Source organism: Excalfactoria chinensis, chromosome 2 (assembly GCF_039878825.1).
Source record: "Excalfactoria chinensis isolate bCotChi1 chromosome 2, bCotChi1.hap2, whole genome shotgun sequence".
NCBI lineage: Eukaryota > Metazoa > Chordata > Aves > Galliformes > Phasianidae > Excalfactoria > Excalfactoria chinensis.
Window position 1 is genome coordinate 103,795,162 of NC_092826.1, and position 17,043 is coordinate 103,812,204.

General features: G+C 37.2%; 1 protein-coding gene across 5 annotated transcripts in view; it reads left to right on the plus strand.

Annotated features, from left to right (window-relative positions):
• The first annotated feature begins 617 nt into the window (after positions 1 to 617).
• The window catches only part of HDAC9 (histone deacetylase 9), a 402,973-nt gene continuing 386,547 nt past the window's right edge, over positions 618 to 17,043 (plus strand). For 4 of the 5 annotated variants that reach the window (XM_072328337.1, XM_072328338.1, XM_072328339.1 and 1 more), the window contains exon 1: positions 619 to 720. In XM_072328337.1, coding sequence (XP_072184438.1) covers positions 699 to 720 — 22 coding nt within the window. In that variant the 5' untranslated portion in view covers positions 619 to 698. Of the gene's footprint in view, positions 721 to 17,043 lie in introns of all 5 variants that reach the window. The other variant, XM_072328342.1, reaches the window with a different exon arrangement.

Below are 17,043 nucleotides of genomic sequence, written 5' to 3' on the forward strand. Positions count from 1 at the left end.
GAGCAGCCCACGCTATTAGGAACTATCTTGGTAGTGTCAGAGATGTCATTAGCTGGTAGTGGGAGATCCATTAAACTATGCTAATTATTTCAGCAAGTTCTATTCTAAGCTATGTAAATATTAGAGATAAAGGAAGCAGCCTTCCAGAAAGGCTTTTGAATACAACTCTGCTTCTGCACGTTCACATTTCAAGGCTGACTGCAAAATTCTGCAGTAAAACTATGAATTAGCTACTGCTTAGCTATAAGGATATGACCCCTTTTCCTCTTCCTTAAGTCTTTCAAACTCTTTCAAATGGTTCTTATAATTCCCTTATCTCACTGGAAAGATAAATGATGGGTTCAGCCTTTCTCACATTGTTTTGCGGCTATAAAAGGACTGTAATAGAAATTTATCTAGTCTGCCCTGAAGCTTAAGGATTTTTAGCTTTAATTGTGATTTCAGTGGTTCTTTGCTTTTGAATTCAGAGCAAAAATTGATGTGACAGAAAGAAAATTTAGTCTTGATAAAGATTTTGTATATTTTGTGTACTTGTGGTTGACATCTCTTAAAATAGCATGCTGTGAATATATAGGTCAAATATAGACTGTTTTTTTCTTTACTTTCTACAGACACCCCATTTCAGACAGAACCTCAAAATCTCAACATCTGCCAGTTTGACTTTGCACCATCAAGAAGTTATCGTTCTATCGACAGCAATGAGCTCCACAACACAACCAGGTCAGTCTGCTTCTTTCTATTTTTATACATCACTCCTTCAGGACACTGTCCTGTGTTACAATATACAGAACTTTGTGTTGATGAAATGGATTTGGCAAGTGACTGATCACAGAATCACAGAATTGTAGGGGTTGGAAGGGACCTCTAGAGATTGAGTCCAACCCCCCTGCCAAAGCAGGTTCCCTACACCAGGTCACACAGGTAGGTGTCCAGGTAGGTCTTGAATATCTCCAGGGAAGGAGACTCCACACCCCCCCGGGTAGCCTGTTCCAGTGCTCCGTCACCCTCACTGTTAAGAAGTTCTTGCACATATTCATGCAGAACTTCCTATGCTCCAGTTTCTGGCCATTTCCCCTAGTCCTGTCTCTACACACTGCTGAAAAGAGTCTGGCCTTGCCACTTTACCCCCCACACCTCAGATACTTATAGTCCTGGATCAGGTTCCCTCTCAGCCTTCTTTTCTCAAGGCTAAACAGACCCAGTTCACTTAGCCTTTCTTCACAGGGGAGATGCTCCAGGCCCTTCACGGTCTTTGTGGTGCTCTGCTGGACTCTTTCCAAGAGATCCCTGTCTTTTTTGTACGGGGGAGCCCAGAACTTGACACAGTATTCCAGATGAGGCATTACCAGGGCAGAGTAGAGGGGGAGGATCACTTCCCTCGACCCACTGTCCACGTACTTTTTAATGCACCCCAGTGTGCCATTGGCCTTTTTGGCCACGAGGGCCCACTGCTGGCTCATGGCCAACCTGTTGTTCACCAGGACACCCAGGTCCCTCTCCGCAGAGCTCTCCCAACCTGTACTGGTGATATGGCAGCTACAATTCATAAGATGTGACTATCTTATGAAATAAGATAAAGGCTATTCAGGTGAAAAACGTTATTTTTGGGGGAGTATCTTACCAGCTGAATTTTAAGTCAGTGCTTTCTAAATATTTTTCTAAAGCTTATAAAGAAATTGAATAATCATATCTGGATGTGAATAAGCATTTTAAAATGTTTCAACTTTTTATACTTTTGTTTAGTGATTACATTATTATTTGCACAACTGCTTTCTTTAAAGAAAGAATTCAGATGACATTCTGATGTTTTTAGCTCTAAAGCTGTATTTGCCCACACTGGGTATTCACTGCAGAGCTTCCTCCTTTAGGGCTGTCTAACAAGGTTCTGAATGTGCTTCATCTCATGCCTGGAAAATGAGCTACTGCAGGTGAATCTGCAGTAGGTAGTGAACTACTAGTACCTATAGCAAGTGTTCAGACTTCCAAAGAAAGAAGAATGCTGAATATAAAACATGCACTGACTTGAGTCCTTTTGAGGATCGAGAGTTGCCAGTTCAAATCTGTGCAATGTTGCATATGGTTCACACTTCATTCACCCACACTCCATGTATCTATTTCTAGTACTGTAGGTAAAATAACCCTTTACAGGTGGCTTATTTTATAACTGCTTTGCTTTTGTACAAACAGCTTATAAAAGCATCCGGGAAAATACTGTAACACTAAGCTCTGTTTATGTGCTAGGTGCCCTATCTCATAGAAATATAATTCACTGAGGTTTTGTGGAGAGCTGTTGTCTGTAGAGTTGAAATGTGGCATTAATTGCTCTTACACTGAATAAAACAGCTGGGTTTCATACTTTTTTTGTTATAGTGTGATTCAGTACATGCAGTGAATTATCCATACAAGTGATCATGAGGTATGCAGTATAGAGGCATTTCTTTATTTCATCTGTATTCTAGTGACTAGTAGGAAATTATCTTATACTTTCCTAAATGTACAGTTTACAGTTCAAGTTCCAAGATACTCCATTCAATTTGATCTCTTTCTAATGTATCTTTTCTTGCAGTAGATGGTATACACAAGCCCATAGCCAAAATCAAGCTGATTTTCATTTAAAAAAAAGAAAAGAAAAAAGTAAATTTTCCAGTAATCTCATTGCTATGAAATCATTTATAAATGTTGCATTCATGTCTGCTGTCTTTCTAAATCCAATAAAGAAGAAGCATTCAATATAACAAGGTTATTTGTAAAGGCATCTAGGCACTGTAGAAACATTTCAGTAGAAAATGGATGCCTAAATGTCTTTAAATCTAGTCCTTAGAGTCTACTCTTCCCAGACTTTCACTATCCTCAGTTACCCAACGTCTCATCTGAGTTCCACCAGCAGTTTTGATATTGCTTCAATGTGTATCATATTCAGCCTTCCTTGTTTTAATTAGTTCAGTGTGAAAACAAGTTAAGTATCTTTGACACACAAAAGCATCTGTGGAAAATTAAGCCACTGATTGCCCTGAAGGGGGTAGATGAAGCAAAGCATGCTGATCTCATAGCAGGCACAAGATAGGAATTTCCTAAATCCACAGATTTCTTAATGAATCTATCACTTCTGTTCCATCAACCACATTTAGAGCATTCTTCTGGAAAGTAGAAATATTTTGAAATAACTTCAGAACTAGTAATCATCAGTTTATCTCTCCTGCTGTTGGAAAGTGGTTGGTTAGGAAAGAGCTGAAACACTGAGCTTCAGCATGAAGAACACAGTGGGTTGCCTACTTTGAATGAAAAATTGTTATGTGTTTTGTTAGCTCTTTCGAGAACTTCAGATTTTTAAAAGAACTGGTCAGGAAGCTTGCACAGTGTATAACTGAAGTGCCTTTGCATTGCTTTTAACTTTCGCTACAAACGGAGTCTTCATGCTTTCTTATTTGCAGATGTATGTGAAACATGGATCTACTGTATACTTCTTTTCTAGTTTTCATTTTTCTAAGTTGATATTCTCTCCTTTTCCGAGAGTTATTAGCTATGCAGCACATCTCTCAGCTTTTGTGCAGGTTTTAAGAGGTTGAATGGTTTATATGCATTATATATGTGTATCCTGATCACTGAATTTACTTTCTGATTCAGGAAGGAAGCAGGCTCACTGTCTGCTGCCTATGGCACTACACTGATGTCCTCACCTATGAACAATGCAGTACATTGTACAGAGACAGGATTTCATTTAAAATACTTATCACTGTGTTATCTCTCTGGAGAAGTTCTAGCACCTTTGGGAAATCACATTAGAGGTTGACAGACAGCAGGAAGAATGAAATCTCAGTTCTGCTTAAGTGAATGAGACTATCAAATTCAGTGTATCTGTATCTAGTAGCTTAATTTCAACTTACAAAAAGTATTAGAGAGATTTAATGAAAAGTCAAGTAGTCAGAAAGTGCCATTATTAAGTTTGCCTGGAGAACTTTAGTCTTCCTAAAATGTATGCAGTATCGTACATACAGTATGAATTGTATGTTGACATATTATTTCTCAGAAGGATCTGTTATTTGTTCAACACACAAAATGCTCTGTAGTCTCTTAATGAAAATCTACTTAATAGTCTTCTGTTGAGTACACTGTCCATTCTCTACTTGCGCACTACTTTTCAAAGCAGATTTTGAGGATGGAGGATTTAATTTCTCTCTGAGCTCTTGCATGCTGCTAACAACTGCGCTAATGCAGAATTTGAATGTGCTTATGGCCTTCTCTTCCTGAACCACACTGAGATGTTGGAATGTTATTATTTTATTTTTCAATGGGAAGATGAGCAAATGTGTAAATAGGATTTTTAAAATAAAGTTTGTATGGCCAATCTGATACTCAAGTCTTTGTATTATAAGAGAAATGTTTTACTGTGTCATGCTTTAGTTCTACTCATCTAATGGGAAAATTCATGGCTTCATTGCTTGCGTATAAGGCTCTTAATAGCTCAAATAGCAGCTCTGATCCTTTTGGAGCTGTGAGAGCACTTGGATTTAGTTATTTATTAGTTTTAAAAATGAGGCCAACATCTCTCCCATGGCCAGTGTTTACCTGTGGAAACACAGTTATGAAACTCAAGGGCAATATCACCAACAGAATCCACATTTTTCTTTTCCTTAGCCTCTCTTTTCCTTAGCCTCTTGCATGATATGGATTTTGGGAGATACTCATCTTCTGTTGATGCAGGAATCAGTGGTATTGCTTCATGTCTTAATACTGCTTTCTAGTATCTGTAGACTAGTAAATGGATATAGAAGCACGTTTACAAGATGACTTGCTTCTTTCTCTCCCCACCTGTTTTTGACTTTGAAGGGCTTTTAGAGAATAGTGGTCTTTGTTAAGAGCTTGAAATGAGGCAGGGTTTATCTGGACACTGTTCTTGTTTCCTGCTAAGGGGTAAATGCTGTATAACAAGCAGGATGAGCTTATTTCAGTATCTCTTCTCTCCTAGTCAAGGTATTCCAAGATGTGATTTTTGCTGTGTTTTGTCACCTTTTCGTAGTCACTTCTACTTCAAGTGCAGCCACTGTAATAAAGTGAAAGAGATTATACTGATAGGAATGTCCTCCCATCTGTGTGAGTGGTTAACACTTGATTGTTAGCTTCTAAGAAGATTAAAGGTTACTGAATTTTCTTATTACATCCACTCATTTTATTTCTAAGATTCTGCAGTAGTGGATGAAGTACCCCTACTACCCCAAAAGAAGTATTAATTGGATTGGCAGTGGTTTAAATGATAAAGGTCTGTTGGAGATGTGTTGAATAGCGTTAAAGTAGGGTTTTTTATGCTCTTTCTTTTTTTCTTTTCCCTCTGAAAATCTTGGGCTTCTTCAGGCAATAGGTTGCCTTATTCAGCTGCAGCCAGTAGTTAGAGCAGTTTAACGTGATTTCTTGGTGGGAAGCTGTAAACATTCCCATTTAGTATAGATTATATTCAGAAGCACATTTTCTACTGTGCAATACTGGGATGCTACTTCATATAAAAATCAGTCTGTGCACCTTCTGTGTCAGTTGAATTGCCCATAAGGTTTTTGTAACATCAGCATTTTATGTCATGGCTGTAGATTACAGCAGAATGGTATTTCTGCTTTTTATTTTACAGTTTATCTGGCCCACATTTAAAAAGCTTATGTATGAAGGTTATGTATGTATATTCATATGTTCTCATCTTCTGTGTGAACAGCATACCTTAAAAAAGCAAACAAAAAGAGAACAAACTAAAAGCAAGTTGCAAACTGGTAAAGCAGTGCAACTCTGTAACTGAGTTTAACCATTTCAAGGATAGTTTGTTATGTCAATAAAAAAGCTTGAAATGCTATTGGAGGCTTAAAGTATTGTGTATCATGCTATACTTCCCTGTATTTTCCAGTGGGAGCTGTAAATCCTTGAGGCATTTCTACTAGTAGAAGCTCACTGCTGTGGTGTAGAAGTAGAGGAAATATTTATTTAGAATTGCTTTTCCTTGATAGTTACAATGTCAGAAAGGCTGTTGAAAGACCTGATGTGGAACTAGAAAGAATTATGCATGTTTTATGGAAATACCATCTGAGGAATCCCTTTATATAGGATTTGTTTGCAGCACCAGTGCACATAAGTATTTCCGTAGGTTGTATGATGGTGCAATGAATAGGTCTCCTGTGTAGCAACACTGACTTGCAATAGCGCTGCAACCTGTTAAATTGATCTCAACTCTCTGAACCTTGAGGGACCAGACTCTTTCTAATCTGTAGGGCTAGGAAGTAAATGCTGAATCCCAACAGGGAAGATGCTGATGTTTAGTTGTTTGCTTTGATTGTTATAAATTGTAAGATCATTAAGGAAATGTTTACATCCTGTTGCTATTGCATGTTCTCTACTGGTCTGTATGTATAAAAAGCTTTAGATAGAAAAAAAAAATGTTATTTGCTCTTCAACAGGATAGCTAAACTGTTGTTTTAAGTGAGACTTGTTTTTCTATAATACTAAATAATACCCAAGTGGTGAATTATTACTCATGGATGTATTTTGGCGTCATTTGTCTCTGACTACCTAATGTTCTGAAATGTATCTCCCATTAGCATGGCTGTGTGTTTGGGGATTTTTTTTTTCCTGTTACATAAATACCAGCTCAGTTCTGAAGGATTCTAACCCTTGCTTCTTTTCTGAACAGATCATTTAAAGTTAATTCAATACAGTATTTCTTACCCAGATTTCTTAAAAGAAAACCAAGGACTATTAGGAATGGTGGTACATAAGTATTTCTGTAAATATAAAGATCATGGGAACATGAGAAAGCTGGATTTTTGTCTTGTACCCAGAGAAAAGTTCAGGGTGATCCCGTTCTGCCTCCTGTCACCCTGATCATTCGGATTTTGTTCTGTGCTTGTCACTGTGAAATTAAAAATAACATTGGAATACTGAAATTAAATCACTTCTATCAAAAACAAATCCAGAAACTCTTCAGTAGTGCAAGGAATTACTTCAGGTAGAATAATCTCTGCTGGGGAAGATGGGCAAGTGATATTGATAGAGCATATTAATAGATGATATAGAAAAAGTACCTGGAAATCCAAACTGTTGAGCAGCTTTCTAGCTATTGCAAACTATTGCTTAGTAGAATGTGTTATATTATGGAAAGCTGTCCATTGATTAGGACGAGAGATGCTGTTGCATCACTTCTTTTTTTCTGTTTTAATTCTGATTTTCTTTATTAGGTATTGTTTCTTCCCCTTGGGGAATAGATTTCTCCGTTTGTTTTGTGTGTGTGTGTGCTTTTTTTTTTTTTTTTTTTTTTTTTTTTTTTTTTTTTTCCTGCTGTTCTCTGCTTTTTCACAAGTCTTTTTCCTCATAGTCCTAAAGACTAATTAAAATGCTTCAAAATCACCAGTTCTGATTTAATATTAAAAGCCAGTGACAGGTTACAGTAGTGTACAGTAACCGTCTGTGAACCAGGAGACAATACAAGAATATTATAATTTTATAAGCAAATTTTTAAATGTTCTAAAATAGACTTCAAAATGTTATAAAATCAAGGAACATATTTTGTTTTCATAGAATGGCCTGGGTTGGAAAGGACCACAATGATCATCCAGTTTCAACCCCCTGCTGTGTGCAGGGTTGTTAGCCACCAGACCAGGCTGCCCAGAGCCACATCCAGCCTGGCTTTAAATGCCTCCAGGGATGGGGCATCCACAGCCTCCTTGGGCAACCTGTTCCAGTGTGTCACTACCTTCTGTATGGAAAAACTTCCTCCTAATATCTAACCTAAACCTCCCTTGTCTCAGTTTAAGACCATTCCCCCTTGTCCTGTCACTATCCAGCACTGTAAACAGCTGTTCCCTCTCCTGTTTATATGTTCCCTTCAAGTACTTCAAGGCCACAATTAGGTCTCTCTGGAGCCTTCTCTACTCCAAGCAAATAGTGTTTTAAATACACAAAGATATTTGTAAAGGTAAACATATATTTTTACTTTGAGTGACCTCAGGATAGAAGATTCTACAGAGAATGAAATGTGGTATTGTAACTTGTGTCAGCTAACATGATTCTGATGAAATAAAAGCTACAACTTTTCAAACAAACAGTTGATATTTTTGGTGGTAGAAAGCTTGCTTGATATAAGATAATTGTTGAGGAATATAATTAGGCTTCTGTGGTATGTGACAATCTGTTGAATATCACACTATCCAAAATCATTACAGTATTAAATGAAATAAAAACTATCTAACAGATCTCAGAAACCATTGTACATAAGGAAAATTTTCATTCTCTGAAGGTTCTCCAAGGAGATTTCTGTAGAAATTTATTATTACTTTAACATTACTCACTATTTTTATGAATTATCTAGAGAAAAATATTAATTCTGGTAATGCTAAGATCAGTTATGTTGGAATAAATATGGTTCTTAAGGTCATATGAGTCCACTTGATAATGTTGCTTCTTTTGAAAAATAAGCATTTTCATCAAATAAAAGAAACAAGGAATGTTGCGCTGGAAGAGGATAATTGTAGAATATTCATTGAAAGGAGTCTGTAAATATCTTGTGAGAGTATCGCCAGCCCTGTGACATGGGAGCTGAATGCTAAGTAATGCTTTTTCTATGGTAGCCAAATCTGGTATTGGGGATGGAGAGAAGCTTTGGACTGAACTGCAAATAATATGTCTTAGTTTCCTTTTCAGTGGAAAGAAGAGCTGGTCAGGGTCAAGCTAAACTTTTCCTTGAACCTCCCTCTAGACTATGTGAACAAAGCTATTCTTAGGGCGCTGGCTCTAATTCTGATAGCAATGCTTCCAAAAGGGCTTTGAAAAAGATTTTTCAAAAATAATGCACAATCTAGAAAACATAAAGAAGCATCAGGAATTCAGTCTGCCTTCTTTTCAGAAGGTTGAGAGACTAGGTCATGTAAAAAAAAAATAATATATATATATATATATATATATATATATGATTACTCATGTGCCAAAGATTTTAGATACATAAGATATTTAATCTTACAGAGGAACTTTAATGATATCTGTTGGCTGGAAGATGAAAGTAGACAAATTCAGGTTAGCAATTGGGTTTCTTTTTTTTTTAGTCTTGCTCATTAACCATTGGAACATGCATGATAATGATAGGAATCTAGGTCTTTATGTGACAAATCTTTACAGTCTATTAATCCTCAGAGCTGCCTAGAAGTTGCTTTAGTTGTCACAAAATATACAAAAAAATACTCATGTGCTCTTACTGAAGTCTGCCATCATCACTCTAAGTAAATCTGAATAATCAGGAAATATAAATTTGCTTCTGCTTTAATGTCTGTAACCCTAACCTGTTTTGTGGTAGCAGGCAACTTGCACAATGAGAGCATCTTGCTTTGCTTTATGGAAGCTTGGCTGCACTTGATGTAACCTCTTCAACCTAAACTGTGAAGCTTTCCCTAAGTACATATGTTTGCTTTGACAAAAGGATGAAAGTAGTGTCAGGATCTGAAACAAGTCAACTAAAGGAGATGACTATGCCACATTTAATTCCAGCAAGTATTTAAGTTCCATATTGTGATGTTGGGATCTGATTCCTATTCTGCGCCTTGCCCCTGTTTTGGCTGAGGGGCTGCAGCTCTGACAGACAGACAGGTGGATTTAGACTCATGGCCACTTCTAGGCTGGGAGCAAAGCAAGACTATCATGGGAGCCTGCTCCTCTGTCTATGGGATGCTAAATCTGACACACATAGGAGGCTCAGAAAATGCCACCAGGGCTGTAAGATTTAGGGAATTGTTTTTGCAGTATCTACATAAACAACAAAATCATTTTTATTATTTTTTTAAATGTCACTCTTAGCGTGGAAACCCCTTTAAACTCTTTTATTTGAGAGCACAAGTAGTGTAGGAGGTGCTCATGGTTCCCTGCACAACTGAAAACTTATTTTGCTTCTGAGTGATTTCAGTCATCAGGTTGCTGATTCACTTCAGTGAGTACTAAATGGTTCAGTGTCAGGAGTCACTGCTGTGTGTCTGTCAGTGTGTGGGGAGGGAGGTGGGGAAATGACAGCATGGGAGTGCATGAGATCGACTTGCAGTGGGAGACTGAACGGGGGAACTGTGCAAGTCAGGAAGCCGCCAAGGGGAGATTACATTTTGAGAAAGACCTTGTTCAATGGTAGACTAGAATAAGCAACTCTGGTTCTCTCTCTTCTCATTCACTGTTCAGTAATTCAAGGTGTATTTATTTGCGTGGCCACAGGGTGAACCAGATTTGGGAACTGATCCAGACTCATCCGTTCCCAATGAAAAAAAAAAAAGTATTGTTTTTAGCCTAGATTGGTTTCTCATTGTGGTTTACTACATAGCCACACAAACAGTGGTATTGGCAAGGAGAGGAAGAAAGAGACAAGATGAAATTGTTTACTGCCTTTAAAAAAGTTGCTCACAAGTAATCTGTGGGCAGATGCATATGCAGTCTCCAGGACTGCAAGATTACGTAGATCTAGGTAAAGCTGGAGGGATACAAAAAACTTCTTAACACATCTTCTATTTACTGGTCATTTCTGGTCTTTATATATTAAAAGAAGTTAGTTCTGCCTTGCATTTGGAGACCCACTGAGCCTTCTCATCCTTTAGCTCAAATGACCGATAAGTTCATGCTGCCAGTCATAAAGAATACCACTTTAAAGTTCAGCATCTGTAATACTTTACTATTTATTAGGATTTATGCAGCACAAGGCAGTTAGAATAATGTGAAACTTGTTTTGTTGAAATGAAATGCCCCATTCCTGGAGATGTTCAAGGCCAGGTTGGATGCAGTTCTGGGCAACCTGATCTAGTGGGCAGCAGCCCTGTCCATGGCAGAAGGGCTGAAACTGGATGGGCTTTAAGTTCCATTACAACCTGATGATTCTGTGAAAGATCACGCAATAGTTTATAACATTAACTGTTTTAGCGATCTGTTTCTAAAATATAAAATGATGTACTATACAGAAATATAAATCTGAAGTCTTCAAACTTCCTTTTAATTTCTTCACTTGTTAAATTAGCAGCTTAGATATTAATGGTATTGAACACCTTAAAAAAGTTGTGTTTACCAACTTTTAATTTTTTTCTACCCACGCACCACATCCTAATTTTGTCTTTAGCAGCCCAGATGTGTTTCTGCAGAATAAGTGTTTCTGTAGTGATAATTAATACACTTATAACAGGTAATTTTCAGATTGGGTAACTCATAAAAATGCACGACTATTTTGTAGCGCCTTAATTTTGGAGCTGGTGATGATTTCAAGTTTTCATTACAAACTCTGAAATGTTATAGTCAGTGGAATATGTTAATCTAGAAATTAAGTACTGCTTTGCAGCATATCTAAAGAGACCAAACTTAAGACAGTATTTTGTGCTGTGTGAGTTGTGGGTTGGACCCAGGCTTTACTGAATGAACGGAATTTGTGGTTCCGTTTGTGGATAATGTCTTATCTCAAGACATATTTTAAAAGCCCTTGATCTTCCCTAGGGATGCTAGGCAAACACCTGTCTTAAAAAACCGACAGTAGTATGGACTCCAGGATCCCTCTTAATGACCTGACTGTATGCGTGATTATACCTGGAAACATAAGTTTCTTATTCTTCATACAATCGCACTTCAGGCACACAAGATTTGTAAACTCTAAGATTTATTTTTTTTTTTAAAGCTTACTGTGGTCTGAAATAGATCAATAAAATAAATAACTGATTTTGGACTGTTGCTCATGTTGGAAAGGGAAAGGATTTTGAAGTCACGTAATCTGTAGATAATGCCTATTCTGTGTGTGTGCTAAGTTGTGACAAAACCTGACATAAATGTTTTAGCTGGGGAGCTGCCAGGAGTCCTAGGGCAAAACCAAACTCTGGAGAGGACTGTAGTCTCTGGGGCTGTGATGTGGTATGCTGGAGGTAGTGGCTTCTGGCTGGGAGTTTTGGCAGAAGGGAAGGCAACCTGAGATTATTTGGCAAAACTCCTTTTAATGAATATGGGATGTTAGGAGTTTTTGGCTCAACTCACAGTTTCTATGAAAACAGATCACCAAGTCATATTAGTAATTCTCAATTCCAAACCAGTGTCCTTTGTCACAAATTGCTTTTAGCTACTGATTAGTCTGCAGACTTGAGAACTAGTGATCTCTACTACCCCTTTTGCCTCCTCATTTCTTCAGCATTCTTTTCTTAGGTTTGCTAGTGTTTCTTTTCAGTGTCCTCTTTGCTGGATTCGTTTCTTTAACCTTTTGACATGGATCATACCACTAAGATGCATAGTATTTTTCAGTTTTATCTCTTAGATTCTCCATTTGCCACCTAAATATGCGTATCTTCTTCCAGGTAGCAATATTGGAAAAAAAAAAAAAACAAAAAAAAAAACCAGAAATCTTTACCTTGCATCTCCACCTTCCACTCTTAATGGTATATTGGAGAGTTGCCTGTTCTTTGAATAGCTTTTTACTGTTGGCTACTATAAATTTTAGTGCAATATACCGTAGAAGGGAGATCAGGGTTACTAATATCCACTCTTCTATATGTTGCTGTATATTTCTGAGTTTTATTTGATAGTTACTGTGTTTGCTTATTGTTTATTTTCCGTTTCTATACAAAATATATTGCGTTTTATTTGCCTTTGTATTTCATCTTATTTATTTATGACTCTTCACCTCCCTTATTAGGATAATTAGAATTCTAATCCTTTGTCTGTATCTGTCCCAACTTTCTTTTATCTGCAGTTGTTTTATTTTAATTTTTATTTATTTGTTTTGCTTTAAACTGCACAAATGTTCTTCATATTTAGTCCTTCTGAGACAGCTTTCTTCTTTCTGAAATTACATCGTAACAGTTTATTCATGAAACTTCCCCTAAAGGATTCTTTAGGCAAAGAAATGTGATTCCTTGATAATGCCACTCCAGTGCAGTGGTCTGTCTGACCTTGATACTTGAGTTGTTTCTATTCAGAAACTATATGTGGACAATAAAAACCAAAGGAAAAGGTATATACAGGAGTACATGAAGAGTTAATTCTCTCATTGCTTTATAACCCCTAAGTTGCAAACATAGTCATTCTCAAGTATCTAGATTATGTATTAACCAAGTTCCCTGTCCCTCCCCATTTGGCTTGTAGGACTTGGCCATGGCACAAGTGATGAAGATGACAGATGCTCACATCAGTCTTCCTCCACATACTAATATATTCAGCTACATCTGTTCTCTGCAGAAATGAGATGCAGGCTCTTCAAAACTAAATGTCTATGTGGTACATATAAGGATGTTTCACAGTGTCTTTATTTCTGATTCTTGCTATGCTGGGCAATGGAGAATGATCTGAATGGAAAATTTATGAAGGTTTACTTATCTGGGGCATGGTAGACGAAAAAGACGTTTTCTGTGAGTATGCAGACCTGTTAATTATTGTGTATTCTCACTGTTCTGTGAATCACATAATGTCCCAATCAGAGGTGCAAAATGATGTTAATAGTTTCAACAGTCAGCTTTCTAACTCTGGAACAGCATTAGCAATCCTTTGTCTCGTTATAACATGCAGCCTATGTGCAATTTCCACTTAATTGGGATGTTCTCATTAAGAATAGTTGGGAGTTGAGTCTGAGTAATGATGCCAGCAATGTATTTCAACAGAAGCTATTTAATAAGAGGTGAGCAGATCCTCTGCTTTAAAATAAAGAAATAAATACAACTAGCCTGCGTTTTGAGGCAGCAGCATTTTGAGGCAGCTTGCTGCAATAAAGGCTCTTTAGGCTACGTGAAGAAAATAGACATCAGATATTTTTCACAGCTTCCCCCCGGGTACTTGAAGTTGCTCCTCTAGCCTTGAAGTGTATCTCTAAGTGAGGTCAAGTGAATACAGCTCATTTAGATATTCCTGACTCAGCTTTCAGAAGCTGCTGTGAGCGCTGACAGCTCTTCTGTGTTGCTCAAATGATGTCTGAGATACTGGTAAATCTCCCTTTTTTTCTGCATCAAAACATTCAGAATTTACCCTAGACAAGTTTTTATGGACATATTTTCAAGTAAGTGTAAGCTAGAATGGGGTAATCTTGAAATAGCCTCTGACTGCTTTGTATCTTCTGTCCAGATTTTTCTCAAAACATAATGTCCCTGAATGAAATGACTACATTACTTTTCCCTCATGTTATTTCTGTGGCTTCATCAATGTTTTACCTTCTCAAACTGTTATATTAGAGTATGCATTTTGCTTGGATATAATTAAGGACTCTATTTACTCTCCCTAGCTGAAAATGCAAGAAAGTTCTGTGCACTCTCCTTAATCCATTAGCATCTAAGGAAGTTGTGACAAATAATGTTTTGATATCAATCAGCTATTTAGGTGTACTTATAGACTTGCAGAGGGCAGGGAGACACCAAAGAATGACTGGTGTGGATGTCTTGTGGGTGCAGTTCTGTCTGTGCAAGGCAATTTAGTAATATAGTTCTTTCAGCAATATAAGAAACTCTTAACTGGTCAACTGAAAAAGGAACCCAAAATATCCTATGTTCTCCCTTGAACCTTTCTGGTGTGTACATTTAATATCCTTGTGACAGGGTTTAATTGTACAGGGAAGACCAGGTATATTACAATAAAAAAATCATGTGTAAATTGCATATGCATTTCTGTGCTTGTGTATCTGCAAATAGGCTTTCCAGTGCTTCCTGGGCTTGCAGTATTCATGGTTTTGACAGCTGCTGATCTTTAGAAGGAGCTTACAGTCATTCTGAATCATACATTTTATTTATTTATTTTTTTTTCTTGTTCAATATTAATGTTCTTAGATGGCGGGGACAATATTTACACTACTTAATTACATTTGGTTGCACAGCACATAGAGATGAGCTGTCTGGGTCTATAGATTCCATTGGGAAAAAAAATTTTCTTATGGAGCAGTTGGATGTATGCGCTCTACCACTAGGACATGCGAGGAGAATGCTATTTCTGTAGCAAATCAGCCTGTTGTCTAGCACCTTCTTCTCCTTCCTGCCAGTCAAACTGTAGAGATGCTTTCTGCAGTCCTACGGAGAGATCGGAGGTGGGCAAGGTCTCTTTAATTAGTGCACATGATGTTTTATTCATCCATCCATCCATGTTGTGCAGTGACTTTGCCACAAGAATTGCACAAAGCTTTTCTTAACTGTAGGCGGTTGTTCACTTATTAATGTAAACATCATGTGCCTGGGATGTGTGAGCCCTAAAAATAAACCTGTAGAGTTAAAAATAGAACTCTGGGAGTACTGAGATGCTGCTTAATCAGAACCAGCTGCAAGCTGTCTAGAAAATGTAAGTTATATGAGCCAGATGGCTTTTGCCCTTTTTGCTTTAGACAGCATGTAATTTGGGTAACTACAGCTACAGTAATGTATTTTCTCAGTCAAACTGTTTGATAAACATATTTGTTTCAAACAGACACTTCCAATTAGAGAACCAGTAAAATGTTAATTTATTTTAATATTTCTCCAGACGGGTAAGCCAAAGGAAGGTTACATAATGCTGCGTTCAGAGGCATGCACAATAACTGCTCATGGCTGTATTTGGTAGGAACTAGATTATGACTATGCATCTTTGTACAACTACTCTTTTACTCTGGGAATAATCCCACTGAAATTGGGGTGAGAATGGCTGAAATGAAGTTGATGGTGTAATGATCAATGGGACTTAAGGAGTAAGTTTGAAGGAGTAAAGCACTACATAAAATGCGTGTCATAATGATACATGGTCCTGCTTCTGGGGACCTGTCTTTGGACAAGTTAGTAGTCCAGGAAGTGAGAAACTGAAGCTCAAGTCTGTTTTATATGATGTGGAAGAGTGTGGGAGAGGTAACTCTGCTTGGCATGAATGTGACTATCTCACCATACAGCAGCATCTTTGCTCTATTTACAAGGTCTAAGTTTGGGGTAGCACAATGTGAAATGAGCACAGCCTCCACATAATTCTATCCATGTGTGTCTAACTTGCTATTTAGTATACCACTTATCAAACTAGGCTAGTGTTTGTGTGAAAACCTGGGTGAAGGAAATAGAATGTATTTCAAGAAGCTGCCTTTTTTATGAAATGTTTTAACAAAGCCAAGCTATACAATCCTAAAAAGCAGCGATCAGGTTTTTTAGGAGATGAAAACATAAAATCCAAAAATACAGAAGATCCAGAACTGAATTCTGGCATAAACACCTCTGAAAACAAGCATTAGTAAAGGTGCTTACTTCACTGGAAGCAGATAGAAATCACATACGGCTGGAATGAAGCAATCATATTGAGTGATAAAACATCTCCTTATTTGTCCCCCACCATTTTTTTTCCCCTTCCATTTTCCATGATAACTGGACTGAGATCTTGATGTTCTTGTGTTTGTCATTATTACTTTTTATCATTTTTTCCCAGTCTTGGCCCTCTTCGCTTTAATTAAATCAATTTTCTGAATGGAATGCCTTATCCTCCATACCTTTTCTTTACGTTCAGTAAGAACTTCTCCTCATCTGACCTCCCAGAATTTCTCAACATCAATGCTTACCATACAGATTGTCATCATCATATAAACTTAAATCTCTTATGAGAAAGCACGCAATAATTCCAGCCTACTTCTGAAGGGAGCAGTAGCTACCTGAACTATCTCAGAGATGGTTAAGTAGGAATCATTTTTTTCCCTAAATATTTATATTTAAGTATATCTGCAATACAAAACTGTCTGTAATTGTAAGTGTGGCTTTCTCCTTGCCATTTAATTGTTTTGCACTTGTCACATTCATGAGTCATGAGGTTATTATTATTTTTAACTGTGAGAAACAGATTTATCGATGTTTTTGTGGCCTGTAATTTTTTATACTAAGTGATGTCAGGCAGAATTTTAGGTTACAAGCTTTTTGAAAGTATTTCATCATGAAAATAACTTTCAAAAGTGATTTTAAAATTGTTAAATTAGATTAATTTACCTTTTTAAATTGCACAGGCTTGATCTATTTGATCATTGGCTGAAAGAAGTGCTTTAAGAACTTGAAAATCCGTCCATGCCTGAGAATGATTGCAAGTTCAATTTACAAGTGGATCTTAAAATAGTAACAC